This window comes from Polyodon spathula, chromosome 7 (genome assembly GCF_017654505.1).
Source record: "Polyodon spathula isolate WHYD16114869_AA chromosome 7, ASM1765450v1, whole genome shotgun sequence".
In the NCBI taxonomy this organism is placed as follows: Eukaryota; Metazoa; Chordata; class Actinopteri; order Acipenseriformes; family Polyodontidae; genus Polyodon; species Polyodon spathula.
The window spans coordinates 31,031,583-31,051,263 of NC_054540.1; the positions used below are offsets into that span (position 1 = coordinate 31,031,583).

Sequence of the window (19,681 nt, forward strand, 5' to 3'; positions counted from 1 at the left end):
CTATTCGTACAATGTCCTCCTCCAACAAAAGTGTATCTCATGAAAAGGAAATAGAAGGAGAACCTAGCCAGGAATCTGTAGCTAGTGCAAGCTTCCATGTTGCTGTTGCTAATGAAAGAAATCACTTCAACACTAAACATTGATGCTTATTGTAGCATTTCAAACTTCATACAAAATGAGTGCTGTATTGTGGGAGCAGAAACCGGCATTGATGCAAGACAGAATGTGATCTGGATGCACTGTGATCCTTAGATTTTTTTTTTTTTTCCTGGTGAGTGAGTTTTCCTGAGTAAATGTCACATGATGTTTGATTAAATATTTCCAGAGAGTCAGCAATGTATCACTGTGTTACGTAATGCGGTTCTTGTAACACATTAAACTAAGAACAGATAGATTGATGGTAAACACTGCCCTGAGAAAATAAACTATGTTAATGGGTCTCTCCTGTTTTATTCCTGTACCTTTTTCCAGACATAAATGAGTGTACCAGCCTGTCCCAGCCCTGCGGTCCAGGTCATGCGTGCATCAACGTTGCTGGAACGTTCCGCTGTGAGTGCAGTGCCGGGTACTACTTTGACAGCATCAGCAGGAGCTGTGTTGGTAAGGTTTTAAACACTGCTCACTATAAATTCTGGATTGCAAATGTGTGCTCAACAGTCGAATTTACCCAGCTGCCTTATTTTTAATTGCTCTGGGGCTGCAAAATATATATTTTTTTATATCCCCAAATCTACTTATTCAGAATACATAAATTATAAAAGGTGCTAGTTCCACCTTCAGAATTTTATTTTCTAAACCAGTTATTTTTGAAAGATGTGAGAAATTTGTATAGAAGTGTCCACAGGGAGGAAGTGTGTGCTATGGGAATAATGTTTATTCAGGTGTTTTGCAAACCCACTACAAAACCTGAAATGAAACACCTCTGAATAAATTATTATAATTATTATTAATATTATTATTATTATTATTAATATTATTATAAACCTTCTGTATCTCCTCAGTTTCCAAACAGCTGTCATTCAGTGTTACACTGCCCCCTTCCCCATCTGTCATTTAATCTGAACTTAAATGATGGAACTTCAGATCTCTGCAGGCAGAATAACAGTTTAATAGTCCACATTTTAAAACACTGTTTATTATGAATAGTAACAGATGGCCTATGACTATTTATCCCCTATGACAAGTAGAACATTAAAACATGTATTAATTGCTTGTTTATTTACATTCTGATAATACAATTATTGAATGTATTTGTTTGTTTATTAATGTATATCCTTACTTTGGTTTATTTGTTGCAGATACCAATGAGTGTAGGCGCTACCCAGGACGCCTCTGTGCTCACAAGTGTGAGAACACCCCTGGTTCTTATCATTGCAGCTGCACCACTGGCTTCAAGCTGGGAAGTGATGGCAGGAACTGTGAAGGTAAACCAATCAACGTTTACACTGACTAATATATGGAGTCTGTGTAATTAATTACAAGGCAGAAATCATTCCAGCCTGGTTATGACCAGCATGCACAGTTCATGTCTTTACAGTGTTCTTTTGATGATTAAATTGTATTTGTTATTTGAAGAACAGTAGAGTCCCTCATTTGTTTAGTTGTATGTCAGGTTTTATTTGACACATCACAGGGTGTGCGTTTGCTGGGGTAACTCAGCGAGGCACAAGGCTGAGAAGTGGTCTTATCCAAGCACAACACACGCCCCAGGTTTGTTATTGCAACAATACCATTCCTCAAAGTTGTCTTTTTAAAAAGACAAACAAAAAATGTTATTTTAAACTTTTAATTAATTTTTATTGAATTGACCATTACACCAATGCAAACAAGCTCTTTAATTTGACTTTTGAGGTGTTAGGTTGCCTATAATATAAGTTAACATGTACAGTTGACCTTGTCTTTTATGGTACAAGTAGGGCTTCTGAGTTTTGGTGCTTTATCCCAACTTTTCTACTCTCCTTTAAGAAGTCAGTTGATACCTCTAAACCGTTCATGTCTCTCAATCACAACTGAGAACGTGTTAGCAGTAAAGTTGATTGAATTTACAATTGTTTTCCTCGGTGAAAAACTAAATTGGCTTCTAGATTGACCAAGCCTTCATTTTTGATTAACAAGCAGAAAGTACAAACGAGATCGCAACATGTTAATAAGCAACTAATCTTTATTAAAGTTACAATGAAAAATGAAGTATTTTGTGCTGGACATACTTTTATTACAATCATTCAGCGTAACTGTATTTACATTATTAAAGAGGAGTCGCTTTTGCTTTGAAATGAAAACATAAGACTTAGGATTAATTTAAAAGCCCATTTAGTTGTTTCATAGAGAAACCCTTTAAATGAAATCAATTTACTGTTAACATGTTTCTCATTTGTGATTGAGATACATCATTGGATATATATATATATATATATATATATATATATATATATATATATATATATATATATATATATATATATATATATACACACACACACACACACACAGCAACATACAGCAAACTAATATAATAATTATAATCTGTACTGTTATATACAAACAATAGCTTGCAAAGCCTCAGATTTCTTCAGGTGGAATATGAACGGCACTTTCTAGTTGCCACTCCCAGCTTTTTTGTGTCTGTGTCAGTCATGTATTTCTTAATGTCCACCAACATCTGAAGAAAATAATTGAGGTCTGAAAAACTAGTATTTATATTAACACTTCATTTTAATAAACAAATCACCTCTTGAGATCAGTGGGTTGTTTTATCAGGTGAAACATAAAACCAGGAACACTGCATATAATATAAATACATGTTTAATATTTAGTTTTCTCTGTCTTTAGATCTGAACGAGTGTGAGAGCAATCCCTGTAGTCAAGAATGTGCTAATGTGTATGGTTCATACCAGTGTTATTGTCGCCGTGGTTACCAGCTGAGTGATGTAGACGGAATTACCTGTGAAGGTAAGAAAGGAAAGACTATGACTTGGCATGTAGTCACCCTTGTAACAACAAATCTCACTAGGGTTTTAGAAAAGGAACTCAGGTATTCGTTTGGTCTTTGTGACAGGATAACATCACGGCCAAGGCTGGGGAATAGCAAGAAGTAGACCCAGAGATGGAAAGCTGCAGTTTATTTATTAATTAAACAAACAAAACACAGGAACAAACAAAATACATGAACAAATGAAATGGTTTAAACAAAATAAATCATTTAATCACACACTCTTTTCGTGTTCAGGCTGGGCAGTTGCCTTCACTAAACTGTGCCTCTGTAAACAAAGGACTTGGCTTACTTTTATATAGCATGTGGCTGGGGCTTGATTAGCCATCAGTTGTTCAGTGAAGGCCCCAGCCACATTCCCCATGTGGATTCTGACAGGGATGGAATTAACCCCATCCCTGCCAAACTTAAATTCTAAATAATACATATTTCATTTTCACAGCACCAAAACCCCACTATTTACATGTGCAAGGCTTCTGCCCTACCACAGTCTTATCCTTGTTTTTTTTTTCATCCCTGTGTTTTCTACTGTTTGAAAAGCCCAACTTGAATGTCGCCACACCACTGCAACCCACTTACCGTTCAGAACTGAAAAGTAACATACAACATTTGTTCCAGCTTTCAAGCCAGTTGCCTCTGTTTTTCACCTGCCAAACCTTGATAAACTAGCCGTTTGATTTTCCACCCAAACCCTCTGAGAGCACAAAGCCCAATGGCATGACTCCCCCTGCACTCTAAACAGCAATGCTTTTACAATTGGTGCCACTAGAGACTTTACCTTTGTTAACAATAAAATATGTCATAAAACTGTACATGCAATTAAAACAACAAAATATAGTGATATGTTACACAGCTCATGAGGACAAAACAAAGTAAATGCCTCACACATCTTGGCTCCAAATATCAAAGACCTAGGATACTTCTTTCCCCAACTTCAAATGGGTAACTATCCATTAGGTCTTTGTGAGCTATTGTTATCACTAAGATATACCACTTAACTATGCAAAGCAATATTTTTTAATTACATTTTTTGAGAACTGTCACAAAGACGGCTGTAGTGGGTGACGTCAGACCAGAACCAGGAACCAGCACAGAATAAACAGAGAGGTGGAGTTTGATGAAGCCGAGCGATTGTTTTTGCTAAGCATTTAATAATTAAACAGATAAAATAAATGGTTGCAAGACAAACAAAACACAGGACACGGCACTTTAGCCAAAATAAAGAGATAAACAAAATGGACTACACAGGCAAACACGATGAGCTGATATTATTATTTCCTATCACTATTATCTCCAATCCCATTCTCCACTCACCGAACCCACAACCCCGAGTGAGTGAAAACATATTGCTTTTATGCAGCTGTACTCGATTGCTAATCAATCATTCAGTTGGAGTCTCGGTACAACTGCACGTGAATTAATAAGTGCTATTCCCTGTGCTCACATATTACTACATTTTACCTGCACGTGAAGTGCTGTGAAATCCTTGTGCCTAAATACAAATAAACATTTTAAACACGTGTGTGCATGCCCCATATTACTTCCTGTGTACCAATGATTATACACCAACATTAACACACCTACACGTAACATACAACACAGAAATACAAAGGCGCGGGGCAACATTGCCACAAGAACATATTGTTTTTATTTTTTTTGCTATGTTGTGCTTTTTCATTTTTGTTCAGGACTTGTGTAAGCTTGTCTTTATTTATTTGTTTTTATTATATTCTTTTTTAACCTAGATATTGACGAGTGTGCTCTACCTACTGGGGGACACATCTGCTCCTATCGCTGTCACAACATCCCAGGCAGCTTCCACTGCACCTGCCCTACCACAGGGTACACCCTGGCCCCCAACGGACGCAGCTGTCAAGGTAGGAATAGGGAGCAGGAGCAACTACATTTTTCTAAGGCTGCGTCTCAGTTCAAACTCCATACTCCTTCCCTCTCCTGCCAGACTAGTGTATTTCAAATTGTTCGCTTTTGCCCAAATATTCATTAGTATGCAAAAAAGAAAAGTATGATGCCACTGCAGTGATGCATTAAGTACATTCATTTTCATCATGAATTATTGTTCACATCACATTATGATCTATTCAACTGATTTAAACAGTGGCGGATCTAACTACTGCCACCATTTCAATATTAAATTAAGATACACACCTGTATTTTCTAATAACTTTTTAAAACAAACATACACTTCAGAGTCTCACTTTTTCATATACCTCCTAAAGTGGACGTCAGAGGAGACACAGCAGGGTGTATTATGTGCTCCTTAGCAATTTGAGGACAGTATAATTAGAAGAACTCTGAAGAGCTCTAAACTTCCATACAGAAGCATTGCATCTTCTCCATCTTCCTATGAGAAAATGAAACCGGATTTGTGCCATAAAATCGTATTATTGAGATAGAGTAGAATGAATTATTATTGGCTTGTTAGTTGCCCTTATTGTTCCCACTAATACAAACTGGCACTCCCGGGCCTGTCCTTCTGTCCTGACAGTCCTGTCCTGCTGTTCCACAACTTGGATGGAGTTACTGGTTTGGCTTTGCTGTGCTTCTCTGCGGAGTCTTTGGGTGCAATTTTCCCTGCTTCTGGTGTCCAGTGCCAGGTTACTTCTGTAGTGTCAGTGTTCTTGCAGAGAACGTTGCCAATATGATTATGTGTTTTGGTGGTGGTTGGCAGGAGGGTCTATGACAATTTATCACCAACAATTCATCACGAACAATTTGTCACCAATTCATCACCAACAGTTAATCGCCAGGTACAATTCATCACCAGCGACAATTCATCACGGAGGGTACATTATCATATCACAGCTGTTTAAAACGCTACAGGTGAAAATGACCGGTGCGGCACTAATTGGTGAGTTATTGTCCTTGATGAATTGTCGCTGGTGATGAATTGTTTGTGATAAATTGTCATAGACCCCTCTGCCAACCACCACCAAAACACATAACTGGATTGGCAAAGTTCTCTTAGCAGGGATGGGATTAATTCCTATCCCTGCCAAATACATGTGAGGATGTGGCTCTTCCCAACTTAGATAATTGGTGCTAATTGGGAACAGCCACATGATATAAAAAGGGAGCTTGCAGCTCTATTAGGAGAACTGCCAGGGGGCTGGTAACAAAGGGTAGAGCTGTGTACAACAAAGAAGAATGTGAGTGTTGGAGCTTAAATGTTAAACAACTGTGTGTTGTGACTTTATGGTGGTGAGGCGAATGCTTCAAGAGGTAAATGAAAACCAGTGAAGCCTTGCCCAGCCTGGCAGTTTAAAGGAGGGGTTTTGTTGGAGAAAAAAGGCTTAGCCATCCCAACCATTTAGTTCGGGAAACAAAAGTTTAGTTAGTGCTCCCAATTGGAGTTAGACTTTTGTTTTGTTTATTTTTGTTTTATTATTTACACAAAGTAAAAAATGTTTTTATTATGTATTCTGCTTAGAGATACATGTATAAAAATGTGTTATTCAGTGACACCAGGGATCTTACAATACTTCCTGAAAGTGTTGTTGAAAAATATTGATGTTTGGGCAAATCATAAGACATTGTTTCACCTGAGTGATGCAATGACATAATACGTGTTTATTCTCAGGGTCTTTATAAGCAATAATGGACACTACTCTTGATTTTATCAAAATAAATATTGATAAACAAAATAGTTATTGATTCCATTATTATCAATAATAAGGAAAAAAAAAACGTACCTGATGCATTTAGTTCATGAAATATTATCTGCTTATATCCACTTGTTTCTTGATATTTATAAATGTTGTAAAAAACATATATATTAAAACAGACGAGACAAAATAAAGTGACACAAAAACACTACCGGGAAGTGAACGTCAGTCCCTCCCCTATCCAGTGATATGTGTTTAAGGCTGTACTGCAAAGTACGGTGGCCCTGTAAGTCATCAAAACAAAGTGCTTTTTTCACAGTCCTAGAAGCCCCATCAGTATGATCATGTATACACGATCCCGGTCCTTAAAGGGTTAAATGAGATGGGTGCAGTAATTGTATCAATTAAATATGCGATTAAAATCAAGCTGTGTCTGTGTCTGTGTCGAAGCATGTCAGTCATTAGAGAAAGGCGATGGTTGGTTACTAATACCGATTCACTTTCCAGTTGAAATGACCAGGAACGTGCAAGACTATCTGAGATCAAGTTTATTTCAGTTTGATCATGGACATCTACACAAAAGTTATTGAAGATACTAGCCATGTCACACCATAAGAGAACAGTGTTCAGGGCCTCTGTAATGTGTTATTTATACCCTATGTGGGGGTATGTATGATACTTATGTGTACTTCCACATGGGATGGAGGTTTAGCGATGAGGGGACACCTGGATACTGAACTGGGCTGAGGCTTTCAGAACTAATTTGACATTACCTGTGCAGTACTCGTACCTGAGTGTATTCATTGTTTTTTACAGATATTGATGAATGTGTAACAGGAACACACAATTGCACTGGCTCTGAGACCTGCTTCAACGTACAGGGTCACTTCAAGTGCTTGTTATTTGAGTGCCCGGACAATTACCGCAAATCTGGAGAAGCGTGAGTATTAAAACCTTTTCATTCTTTCAGTCAAGAAACTGCATTACTGTGTTTTTTAATCATCAATCACAAGCATTACATGACAGTCGATGAAGAGCTTTAAAGAGTTTAAAGCTACAGGCAGTGGTCTAGATAAGTGATTTACACATTGAAAGAATATAAACAATGTATGATATTTAAATTGAATATGTAAAGAATATGCATAGTAATGTTTCTGCACGGCTTGAGTTTGTATGTTATTAAGCTTCTTGTACTTCGTTGGTTCCTCGCGTCTCACTGGTCGGGACAGCTAATTGTAGCCTGGCAGGGGATGAGTGGTGTTGCTGATACGATTCATGTCCAGACAGTACTTTTAGTTTAAAAACAGTCCGTGTTTATTTCCAAAACAATACTTAATAAAGCCGGCCCTCTACCAACGATGGTATTGGGGGGTACACGGGGGGTTACAGTCTCAAACACAAATATTTACATCACATGTTATTTATCCTGATGCACGAAACTATGCTCTCCAGACCTGGGATGGTGGTGCGTGTGCGTGTCCGTGCTGTGCTGTGCAGGTCGTGCTCAGGGGTGTGTGCTGGCTCAGTGGCTGCAGCTTCCCCTTTGTACTCCCTGTGATCAGCCCGGTGCCTTCATGCACTTCCCCCAAAATGGCGGACTTCTGGTTGCCATATAATATCGAGTTGCCCTGTCTATGGGAAAGCATACCACCAACCTTACACAGCACCCTTTCTGGAAGGAAGGGAGATTTGCAGCTCAGATTCCTTCTCTGTCTGTCACATACCTCCCTGGGAATTGCCAGAAACACGTGACCAATTAGTCCTAGTTTTCAATTAGCCCTTTGCGGTCTTATGTCGTACCAGGTCCGACATTACAATTTTCCCTTTCCGGTCCGGTCATCAAAAAGACGTCAAGCACAGGTCTCTCGTCGTTTTTTCTCCGGAAAAAGCTGAGGAAACCTGAGCTTAACACAAAAAACAAAACAGCTGCTTCCACATCCAGCGCTCAAAGAATATCACAGACATTTGCAGAGATTTTTGAGATGTTATAGTTATAAAATAATGACTTGGATCGCATTATTGAGGAGTTTGGTGATAAAACGAGTGATCAGGAGAGGATTTATCGGTATGCATTACTATGAAGAGGTGTGTGATAAATGCAGCAAACAAGGGGTGGTGCTTGGCTGGGAATGCAGTACTGAGTGTCCTGTTGATATTCAGTGCCTTTTAAACCTTTTATTGTGAAAAAAATACTTTGAAAACATTGTGTAAAATAAACAGCTTGTGTGAAAATAATTTGGACCTGACGAGTCTGACAGGCGCTGAATAAATGGACCGCTAAGGGTTAAAACAAAAACAGAACAAAGCAAAAAATTGAATCATCTCACTTGCAATGCATGTTTGTGACTGGTGAATAAGCAACTAGATTCTTGATCCTTAGGATTTCTCGCTGTCTTAGTCCCCCTCAACCTAACCTACCAGTTTACCTATCTGTCAGCTGAATTTTTGGAAGGTTAATCTATATAATAAATACAGTGTGTTTGGAGTGAGTCAGGATGCTTTATATTGCTATAGCGATACAATATTACTGTTTCTTTGTTTCCATTAGTGCAGTATCGATACAATTAAAAAAATAATAATAATTGAGAGAGCACAAGATAACTGTAACAGCCTAGTACTGGTAGAAGGAGACTCACTGAATGGCTGTGAAAAATACATTGTTAAATTTTATTTTCAGGTGAGCAATAAGAAAAGGGAAGTTTTTATTGTAAGACAGGGTTTTTGTACTGTAATTCAAAGTAACATTACAGTTGAAATATAAGGTTGTGGTTAATGCATACCCCGCTTTGCGCATCACTGATCTAGCGTGTTGTTACTATTGAACAAGCTGTTAAATATGCCAAATACAATAAAAATCACCCTTAAGATCAGGTCAAGGAGTTTGGCAATAGCCATCCAGATAACAAAGACTAACTCTTAGGTAAACTAGTATGAATACTATTTTTAGTTTATTACTACTACACATAAGTATTTGTAATGCTTAAAGTAAAATGGTAAGTTTGTTTATATTGTTGATTGATGGCACTGGTGAGTTTGTAACTTCCTTAGAATTGAAAAATGTACTAATAAAATACCTTGTGTGTTCACTGATATTCAGTAGTACTGTTTGTATATCTTATAATTTTAATTGCGGAATAACGCAGATTTTTATTGTGTTTTTATCTGATTTTTTTTTCTTCGGAAAACTACGATCCCTGCTTAACAAATTTCAACAAGCTAGTTCTGCACAGCTGGACTGAGTGCAGGACAGTGAACAACTACATAGTTTGTGTTTTCCCAGAATAAGTCAAAGTTATGACAATGATCCTTTTCAGTATTTACTGAAGGTACTTTATCATAAATCTTGCAAGAAAGGTATGTGACGTGCCTGTAATGCTGTTTATTTTCAAATATATTCAGCTTTCATCTTGTGTAGTGAGTCTGTGACAACACTTTTCTGTTTTGCCTTGACCATGGAAATGACCATTCCCAGACTCTAAGCTAACCACATATTGGAGTGGCTTATTTTTTCCAGTGTCTATAAATGAGATTGTATATATATCACAAGGAGGAAACAACTATTTTTTTCCTATCATACGTGGTTGAAAATTGTGATATTAAAATAAACTGCAGGACTTGCATCCAGTTATGGGTCAGACATAGAATAGCAAAAGGGATATTTGTCTATTTTGAAAGTGCCTTTCCTATATTCTCATACACTGTGCATGTTGTGTTTTATTCTGTTTTTTAAATCTGCTTGCAATGTATTTGACAGCATAGCAAGGTCGTAGTAAATTATGTACAAATATATAAGTATGGTAAAGCACAAAGTATGGTAATCCATGGTAATACACAGTAAATGCATAGCACAATGAAATAGAATGAACTGCTGCTGAAGCTCCAAGTGCATTGTTTGAATGGAAAGGGGTGTTTTTAGTCTAACGTTGAAGATTTAATGATTTGGGCCATTGTTGCTTCTTATAATCAGTGTTGGGGAAGTTACTTTTAAAAAGTAATCTGTTAGTTACAAGTTACTTGGACAAAATTATAACTAGTTACAGTAACATATTTTGTTGCAAATAGTTACTTCTTAGGCATGGTTTACATTTTACAGAGTTATTTTTTTCAGATTGATCAAACTGTAATATTCAAACTATTCTTTGATGATCTAGCTTTCAAACCCACTTTTCTGACACCATCTACTAAGATGATATGAAAAGCGCATTCATGTGACATGTAAGGTTTGAATTGCACTTTCTGATTTACCACGTTTCGTTACCTGTCTGAAAAAGGAACCATTACATTTACAAGTTACTAAAAAAAATGTAATCAGATTACAGTAATGTGTTACTCCCCAGTGCTGTTCACAAAATGATGCATATGTTTGCTGTCTGAATATTCTCATGCTATGTGGTATTTTACTTTTGTACGTGTGATTTATATGTTGTAGTCTGAAATGGTTGAATAGCTAATGGCTTGCACAGAATTTGTGGCTTGAATATCCGGCAGGATTTGCAACTGAAAGACAAACCAGACTATCGAAGCCAGACTATCCTCAAATCTCGGATAATATACTGATTACGCTTCCTCACTAACTTATATTGGAAACCCCCAAACCAGGAATTGACATGCTTTCTGAACTGGTTTGAAGTTTACAGTTGCACTGGGCAGATTCTTCCCAGAAGAATTTGTTCAGAAGGTTATATTTGAATTAAATTCTCATATTCTTCTATTAAAACCACAATTTTTTGTTGGGTTTGCTGTGTTCAGTGCAAAGTTCTTCTACAGTGTATATGTTATAAGTAGGATAAACAATGATAAGTGTTGAATCTGTACAAATATTTCATTGTTTCGAGTGCCATTAGGCACTTGAAACTGTGGGTTAATTTTGTACCGGTTCAGTTAATTGATACTTGTCCGATAATGAGATTCAATTAATTGTTAATTTGGAAATTTGATTTGGTTTTTACTCTTTTGTTACGCTTTATTTTTAAACAGTAAAAATGTTTGTCTCTCATGTTGTTGTCATGAGTTCCTGAGTTTGAGTTTAAATCCCACTTAAACTGACAGAAGTGTATGCTGTAAGTGGAGATAGTAATGAGGACTATGTTTTAGATGTAGAAAATAAAAGTGGAATTGACAAAATAAGTACAAAAATCAAAGGGATCTGAACCAGGAACGGAGAATAAAATAATTCAGTTTTGCTAAACCTAAAACAGATGAAGATCTAAGTATCATTGCCAGTGATCGGTTTTCAAGTAGTCAGTCAAAATGTAAGCGAGCTGTAAGCTTGTTTGAACAATGGTTAAACAAAGGAATAGCAAAAGTGTAATTGATGGAGATTTATTAAGTGGTGATGAAATTGCTGTTCCAGACCCTGACCAGAAGATATGTGAAATAAAACTTATAAAATAAAAGCGAGGTCTTTATGTAGAAATTAATAATTATGAAAATCTTTTTTTACATAATGTTTATGAATTATTCTGTTACTTTTAGCAAACAATATAAAATGCTAAACTGAAATCTCAAGTGTTTCATTTGGAATGTTTAATACTATAATTAAGTAATTACACTGTGTAACAATTTTTTATTTATTTTTTGGTTCCTGGGTAGAAAGTGTTATTTCCTAATTGCTTATGCCTCAAAAGTACAGAAAATGGCTTTTATTCCCCACAAACTTTGCTTTTGTGACCAGGACAGTGATAGTTTGAAATTTACCTATTTCCAATGAGAAAACGGGCGAATTTGTGTCTTTTTTGAGTCAGAAAAAAACAACATATGAATCCAAATTAACATGTATTTATACTAAAGTAATACAAAAATGACTACAAAAGATTTAGATGTGAGTAGTTTTTCGAGATTTATGATTATACTGTAAATCACTTTCACGAATCAGCCCCCAAGTGTAGTCTCCCATCATGTTCTCGTTATACTGTCCTTGGTAGCGGCGTTCAAAGTCCAGTATATCCTGGTGGAATCGCTCGCCTTGCTCCTCCGAGTACACTCCCATGTTCTCCTTGAATTTATCAAGATGACCATCAACGATATGGACTTTGAGGGACATCCTACAGCCCATTGTGCCGTAGTTCTTCACCAGAGTCTCAACCAGCTCCACATGTGATTGCCCAGGAAGCCCCGAACCACTGCGACAAAGCTGTTCCAAGCCGCTTTGTCCTTACTAGTGAGCTTCTTGGGGAATTCATTGCACTCCAGGATCTTCTTTATCTGTGGTCCGACGAAGACACCGGCTTTGACCTTTGCCTCAGACAGCTTAGGGAAGAAGTCTTGAAGGCACTTGAAGGCTGTCGACTCCTTGTCTAGAGCTCTGACAAATTGTAAATAGGTAAAATAGGTAAATTTCAAAATATCACTGTCCTGGTCACAAAAGCAAAGTTTGTGGGGAATAATAGCCATTTTCTACACTTTTGAGGCATAAGCAATTAGGAAATAACACTTACTACCCAGGAACAAGAATTGCGTTACATAGTGTCATTGAAGTGGTTGTTACGTAATAAAATGCTTTTCGGTTTTCTTTTGATGGTTCTGAATGGAGTGTTTTCTGTGGATTCGTAGCACAAACTATGGACTCGTTAATCAACAATATATCTGCCGTGCGCTCCCCTTCTCGCCAAAGCCACGCAGCCACTTACTAAGAAGACTTGTAGAATGAAACAATCAAAAGATCAAAGGGTGACATCACAGGAATGTTTTAAAATGAGCAAAAACAACTAAATAGAAGCAATTAATGAACATTTGGAGTTGTTCTTCACTAGTTTGATAACATTTACATATTTCCTTCTTGTCAAAATTGAGGCACTGGTATAAACAGGATGGAACTGGACACCTGTTGATGGGATGTGTTATAGCCTGTGGAGTTTGTGTGGGTTCTTTGAATTTGATATTGTTCATTATAGAAGATAAAGCAATGTTCATTATGTGATTATATCACACAGTTATAAAAAAAAAAAATACTGGAAAGCAGAAGAACTAGGTGTGAAATGTCAAATATGATATCACATGTCAAAGTATATGATAATAAGTATGTCTAACACTCCATTATTTAGTATGTTACCTATTAAACTCTATGCTAAAAGGAATGATTCTTGTTTATCATCAGTTTGTATAAAGGAATGACAGGTAATGGCATATCTTAATTGCCGTGCCACTGAGCACTATGTCAAACTGGAAGGAGTAATGTGCTCCATTTCCCTCGCTCCTGAGCTGCTGCGCTGCCACGCTGTCTCTGCATGTTGTCAACTGACATCACTGTCTCTTGTTTTTTTTCTCCTCACTTTTCTTGCAGTCGTTGTGAGCGCTTGCCTTGCAATCAGAATAAGGAGTGCCAGGGCCTGCCTATGAGAATTACCTACTATCACCTCACTTTCCCTACCAATATGCCTGTGCCCACCAATGTCTTCCGCATGGGTCCCTCTAATGCAGTGCCCGGAGATGACATTCTTCTCACCATCACAGGTGGCAATGACGGAGGCTTCTTCACCACTCAAAAAGTGAACTCTGGTGGAGTTGTCGCCATGCAAAAGCCAATCACTCAGCCTCAAGACTTTGTTCTCACTGTTGAGATGACCCTCTTCCGTCACGGAACTGTAAATACATTTTTAGCTAAAATCTTTGTCTTTGTAACTGCTGAACAGCCAGAATTCAGTTACTAATTATAAAATTAGATTGCCTCGTGTCTTAGTTATTTTATTATTTTTTTTATGTTTCAAATTTAACAGTTCATTAACCATCATTTAATAATGACTAAATAATGCCCCTTGTCGTAACAATCACAAATTATAATAACAAATAAAAAGAAATGGCTAACAGGAATCATTTAATTTCTTGCTTTAAGATGTCGTATGCTTTAATGGCCACAGGGAGGCAGCATTGGACAGTGAAAGGCACAGTAACGGGCACCGTGCTGACTGTGTTGACAATGTCTGTGTTCCATTTGCTTTGATGTGATTTGGTTTTTTCAAAGGTATTTTACTGTAAGTTTAAATGATGTAATATCTCGATTTAGGGACCAGTGACTTTTGTTTTTTGCTAATAAATGTGTGAATTTGTGAATGTTGTGATTTTTTTTTTCTTTTGTTCTGTGTAACGGCCATTTCTAAAAGCACTGGAGAACAACCGTTTACAATAAATTGAGCAGAAAAAAAGAACATTTGCTGCCCAGGAAGTATATAAAAATAATTCAAACACATGTTTAAATAAAGTTAATTAAGTGCATGCTAATTTGCTGTTCACCATGCGTTTCCTTTGCTTATTCTTTGCATTTACAATAATGTGTTTTACTATATTAATTTACCATAGTGTTTTTTATGCTTTACTACATGTACTAATGCAGCAGCAATATATATATATATATATATATATATATATATATATATATATATATATATATATATATATATATATAAATTTGCGGCCTTAATTAACAAGGTAACGAATGCCGGAAAACGCGGAAAATTGTGCCAGATTATGCAGTTTTCTGGATAACGGAGGTAATGTCAAATCTAATACTGTACCTAAAATCGTATATGAACACTTTAAAAAAAAAAAAAAAAAACAACATTCTAATTAAAGGATTGTATTCATTTTAATGTTACTTCCTCCATTATGAAAACAAGGATTATACTGCAGGTGTGTGTATGTACACAACATATGCAATTTTAAACATAGAAAAGAAAAATCACATGACTTTATGCTGGACATTGATTTTAGGCCAACCGTGCCAGATTCCACAATCACATCATTATTTTAAATTGGGATTTCGATCCTTTCCCTACCAATATTGACCCACAAATGATGCCGAATTACAGAGAGCCGTTGTGGAAGGGCTCGATTAGACAGGTTTTACTGTATGAGGTCATTCACGTTTCATTAAACCACAAGCATAATAAACTTTAAAAGTGACAGGAAGTATTACAATTGTGATAAGTTGCGTTCCACTTCACTGAGGTAACGCAAGCTATTACCATTGTGTTGTCTTTGCCGTTCGTCTTTCTTCAGTTCATGTACAGATCAAAATCAATTTAACTTTTCCAGCAATACAGAAAGTGCGAACCGTAAATCCCTGTATTAGACAACATACATTTTAGCAACGAGGACACACACTGTTATTTAATTAGAAGTAACGTTACTGTACTGTATAAACGTGCACAGTAAAAACAGGGCATTCAATTAAGACTTCAAATAACTACCAGTCGTCAATTGTGGAGTACTTTCTATTTTAAAAACAACTTTTTCCATTCTGGACTGTTGATAATGAAATGTGATGACATACCAAGAGCTATCATGTTTATTACTTTGAGAGTTTACATTTCTTTTCAAACTTTTTTGCATTCAAAACACTGCATCCCATCCAGAATTCGCCTTGTATTTAAATTCTGTTTGAAGTCATTGCTATAGTTTTATATAGTTAATTTGTGCAAAAAGTTCCTTCTCTGAGGGTATAGTAGTGATCGTCTTGTTCCAGTATATACTTTTTGTCCAATGATAATACTCCTGAAACTTGCCATACAGTATTAACAGCTAAGTGTAATTATTTGATCAATTTTGATGTGTGCAAACAGTGTGTTAACTGCATATACTAATGTTCTATAACAGTGGTCAAATGTGTTTATAGAAATATAAGTTAGGTAGAGTAGCTTTACTTTACTTAGTTTATTATGTAACTGCTCCTATTGTATATAAAACAGCATTACTGCACTTTAAAGGTCTCCCCTGGAGCATATATAGGTAAGTGGTTCCCTTTTAAGTATGAACTGTAACCATTACTGTATGGGTATTTACCTCTTAAAGACCCAAAACATGAATAAGATTTATCAAAGCTACTCGCAGAGCGTGTGACACAGTCCTAGCCCGCCCCTGAGGGCATAAAAGTACTGTGCTCGCAGATCTCAGCGGCATATTAACTTTCAAAAACTGACCAGACAGGAGAGCATGGTTAAAAAAGTACTTGTTACTTTTTTCTGTTATATGTTTTGCATTTATTGTGTTTTTACACAAATTATATGTGATATTAAAATAATCGCTGTATTAGTTTTTACTAATTATGCGTATTTTGTGCACTACAGCCCGCTGTTTGTAATGTCCCGCTGTGGCCTTATGCCCCACGTGAAGCCAATGGCTTGAGTCACTCCTTCCCAGGGATCCCGCAACATAAGTTGGTTGGTCATCCCCCAGGGTGAATAGCTCTGGCTGGAGTTATTTTATTTCTCATTTAAAATACGAGACATTTATGTTATTAACTGTAATTATTTAATTACTGTTTTTTGTGGACAAATATTTCTCTTGTGTTTTTTTATTTTTATTTTTTTATTTTTCAGAAATATGTGCACAGCTGCTGGGCTCAACAGTGCTGCGCAGGATCAAGATATGTGCATCAGTTGAGATTGCTTGCAATCTCATACACAGTATCTTTTTGCCGCTTTGGTGACTGCTTTTTGCATCACCATTACGAAGGCTGTTAGTACAATCTAACAAGCAGGCTTTCCTCAGTCTCGTGTGGTACTGACTGAGTGGTTTTGCAGGTGGCTGGTACAGATGGGGATCTCTGTACAGTGCTAAAGTCACCGATCCGGTACCGTCCTGCCACCTACCCAGTCCTACATGGCCCGCTACTCATATCTCCAGTCTGATAATAAACCGGTCTTGTTCGGGTCTTGACCCATCCGGTTGATGTCTATAAGCAGATTGAGGCAGCACCTGTACATCTGTACACTGTACACTGCATTGCTTGCTTCTTGCATCATGCCTAGGTTTTATCCATGAGAGACATGCAAGGCCAGTCTGCCTATTGTGATGCTCTTCCTGCCTGTTTGCTTTTCAGGGAGACATCTGGAGTATTGGTGTCAGTGCACCATGGGCATCTGGGTGCTTACTGCGGTTCAGAACGGATACTCACTGCAGATCAAGCAATATCAGTCATGGACCGACAGGACGCTATAATGGTGTCTCAGGAGGTAGCAGCTCTGCTGCAAAAAAGAGCTATTCACATAATAAACTCCCTCCAGTTGGAGGTAGGGTTCTACTGCAGGTACTTCCTAGTGCCAAAGAGGGATGGTGGCCTCAGACCGATCCTCGACCACAGACAGGTCAACCTGTATCTGAGCAAAGGAGCTTCAATGTGTTGACAATGCAACAGCTGTTGCAGTCAATGAGGACAGGTGACTGGCTCATCGTGTTGGATCTCAACGAACTGAACAGCTGCATTTGAGCCGTCTGGGTCTGTCCAATAGGGTTATTGACACCCTACAGAATGCTAGAAAAGTGTCCACACGTTACCAGTACGGGTACAAGTGGGGCGTCTTTCAGGCATTTTGCCTGCCTCGTGGGTTTGACCTCACAAGCTGTCCCCTGGCAGTTACACTGCAATTTTTGCAGGACCTTTTTGACGAGGGGAAATTCTCTTCCATGTTAAAAGTCTATCTGGCAGCCATTTCAGCAAAATTGACTCTATCTCCCCAGGTACTCACTTCCTGATGGGGCAAGTTTTGAAAAGGACTTGGCGGCTTCGGCCACCTGTGAAGGACATTGTTCTTCTGGAGGTTAAATGTGGTGCTTAATGCACTCATGAAGCCTCCATTTGAGCCCACGCATTCAGCTTAGCTAAAATATTTATCATTCAAAGTGGCTTTCTTTCTTGCTATCACCTCCGCAAAGCAGGTGAGTGAGATGCAGTCATTTTCCATTGCAAAAGCCTGCAAAGGTTATGCAGCAGGACAAAGGTTACGCTCAGTACCCGTACTGCCTTTTTGTCAAAGACGATCTCAACATATCATGTCAACCAATCTGTGGAATTGGAAGCTTCCCATCTACCTTCTTTCCAGTCTGATAAGTGGCCCTGCCCAGTGCGTGCCCTGGCGAACAACTTTTTGTCTGCTATGGGGCTAAATCCCATGGTCAAGCCCTTTCTAAGCAGTTGCTGTCCAAATGGATAATAAACATGGTCAGGATGCCTATGAGCTGGCCAACTTGCCCCCTCCAGAAAAGCTCACTGCCCATTCCACCAGGCGCATGGCAACTTTACAGGCTTTATTCCAGGGTGCATCTGTCAAGGACATATACAATACAGTGGTGTTGGCTACTTCCCATACCTTTACTAGGTTCTGCAGACTTAATGTCGTGGATCCTCAAAACCCTGGCTTTGGAACTAGAGCGTTAAGAGCGACTTCTCAGTCGACCCTTGCAACGCAGGCATATAGGTGAGTTCTCCCTCCATTTTCGCCCTAGCTGCTTGATGCTGGGGTTCCGTATGGTAACGCAGAGGGCAGCCTCTCAGCTTAGCCTTGTAGCATTCCAGTCGTTCACTAAACTAACAGATTAGTGATGGCTTTAGTGCACTCACCCATACAGTAATGGTTACATTTTGTACTCAAAGGGAAATGTTAGATTATTATCATATCCCTGATTTCCCTGAAATAGAAATGTAACCATTAACCTTCAAGGTCACTGCTTCCATTGTTGCAGCAGGCTTGAAAGAAAAATGGCACTGAGATCTGTGAGTGCACTACTTTTATGCCCTCAGGGCAAGCATGACAGGTATTCAGGTTTTGTGGTCTTTAAGAGGAATATACCCATATGGTAATGGTTACATTTCTATTTCAGAGAACCAGGGTTATGTTAATAACCTAACATTATGCTGATAACTTCCTACAAGTCCTACATTTGACAAATAGAAAACTCTCAACTTAATGGTAAAGCCACAGCTAATGTTACATAATTAGATAAAATTGTTCCAATAAAGTACATCCTAGGTGACTGGATATTTAAACTTATAGACTATGGGTTTCACTGCTTTTTAGTAAAAGTATATAAATCACAGACATGCCAGCTGTTTTTTTTGTGCAACTGTGTCTAAAGAGCATGCAATGATAAATTAAACATAACTGTAACATGGTACTCTCCTCAGGCTGCAGTTTTTAATAACTGGAAATCCAGACTATCTATCCCTCTGGCTCTTTGGTGGCGATTTCCTTAAAATAAACATATTTTCCTCGTCAGACATTTTAGTTCCTTGGTCTACTTGGTGGTCTCAACAATTTGTGGTCAGGCAAGAGACGGCCTCACGAAAGTGAATAGC

General features: G+C 37.8%; 1 protein-coding gene across 2 annotated transcripts in view; it reads left to right on the forward strand.

Moving 5' to 3' along the window:
- The window catches only part of fbln1 (fibulin 1), a 59,075-nt gene that overhangs the window by 24,086 nt on the left and 15,308 nt on the right, over positions 1 to 19,681 (forward strand). Inside the window, exons 10-15 of one of the 2 annotated variants that reach the window (XM_041255274.1) lie at positions 472 to 600; positions 1,299 to 1,424; positions 2,830 to 2,949; positions 4,735 to 4,866; positions 7,429 to 7,552; positions 13,895 to 14,661. In XM_041255274.1, coding sequence (XP_041111208.1) covers positions 472 to 600; positions 1,299 to 1,424; positions 2,830 to 2,949; positions 4,735 to 4,866; positions 7,429 to 7,552; positions 13,895 to 14,261 — 998 coding nt within the window. In that variant the 3' untranslated portion in view covers positions 14,262 to 14,661. Of the gene's footprint in view, positions 1 to 471; positions 601 to 1,298; positions 1,425 to 2,829; positions 2,950 to 4,734; positions 4,867 to 7,428; positions 7,553 to 13,894; positions 14,662 to 19,681 lie in introns of those variants that run through there. The other variant, XM_041255273.1, reaches the window with a different exon arrangement.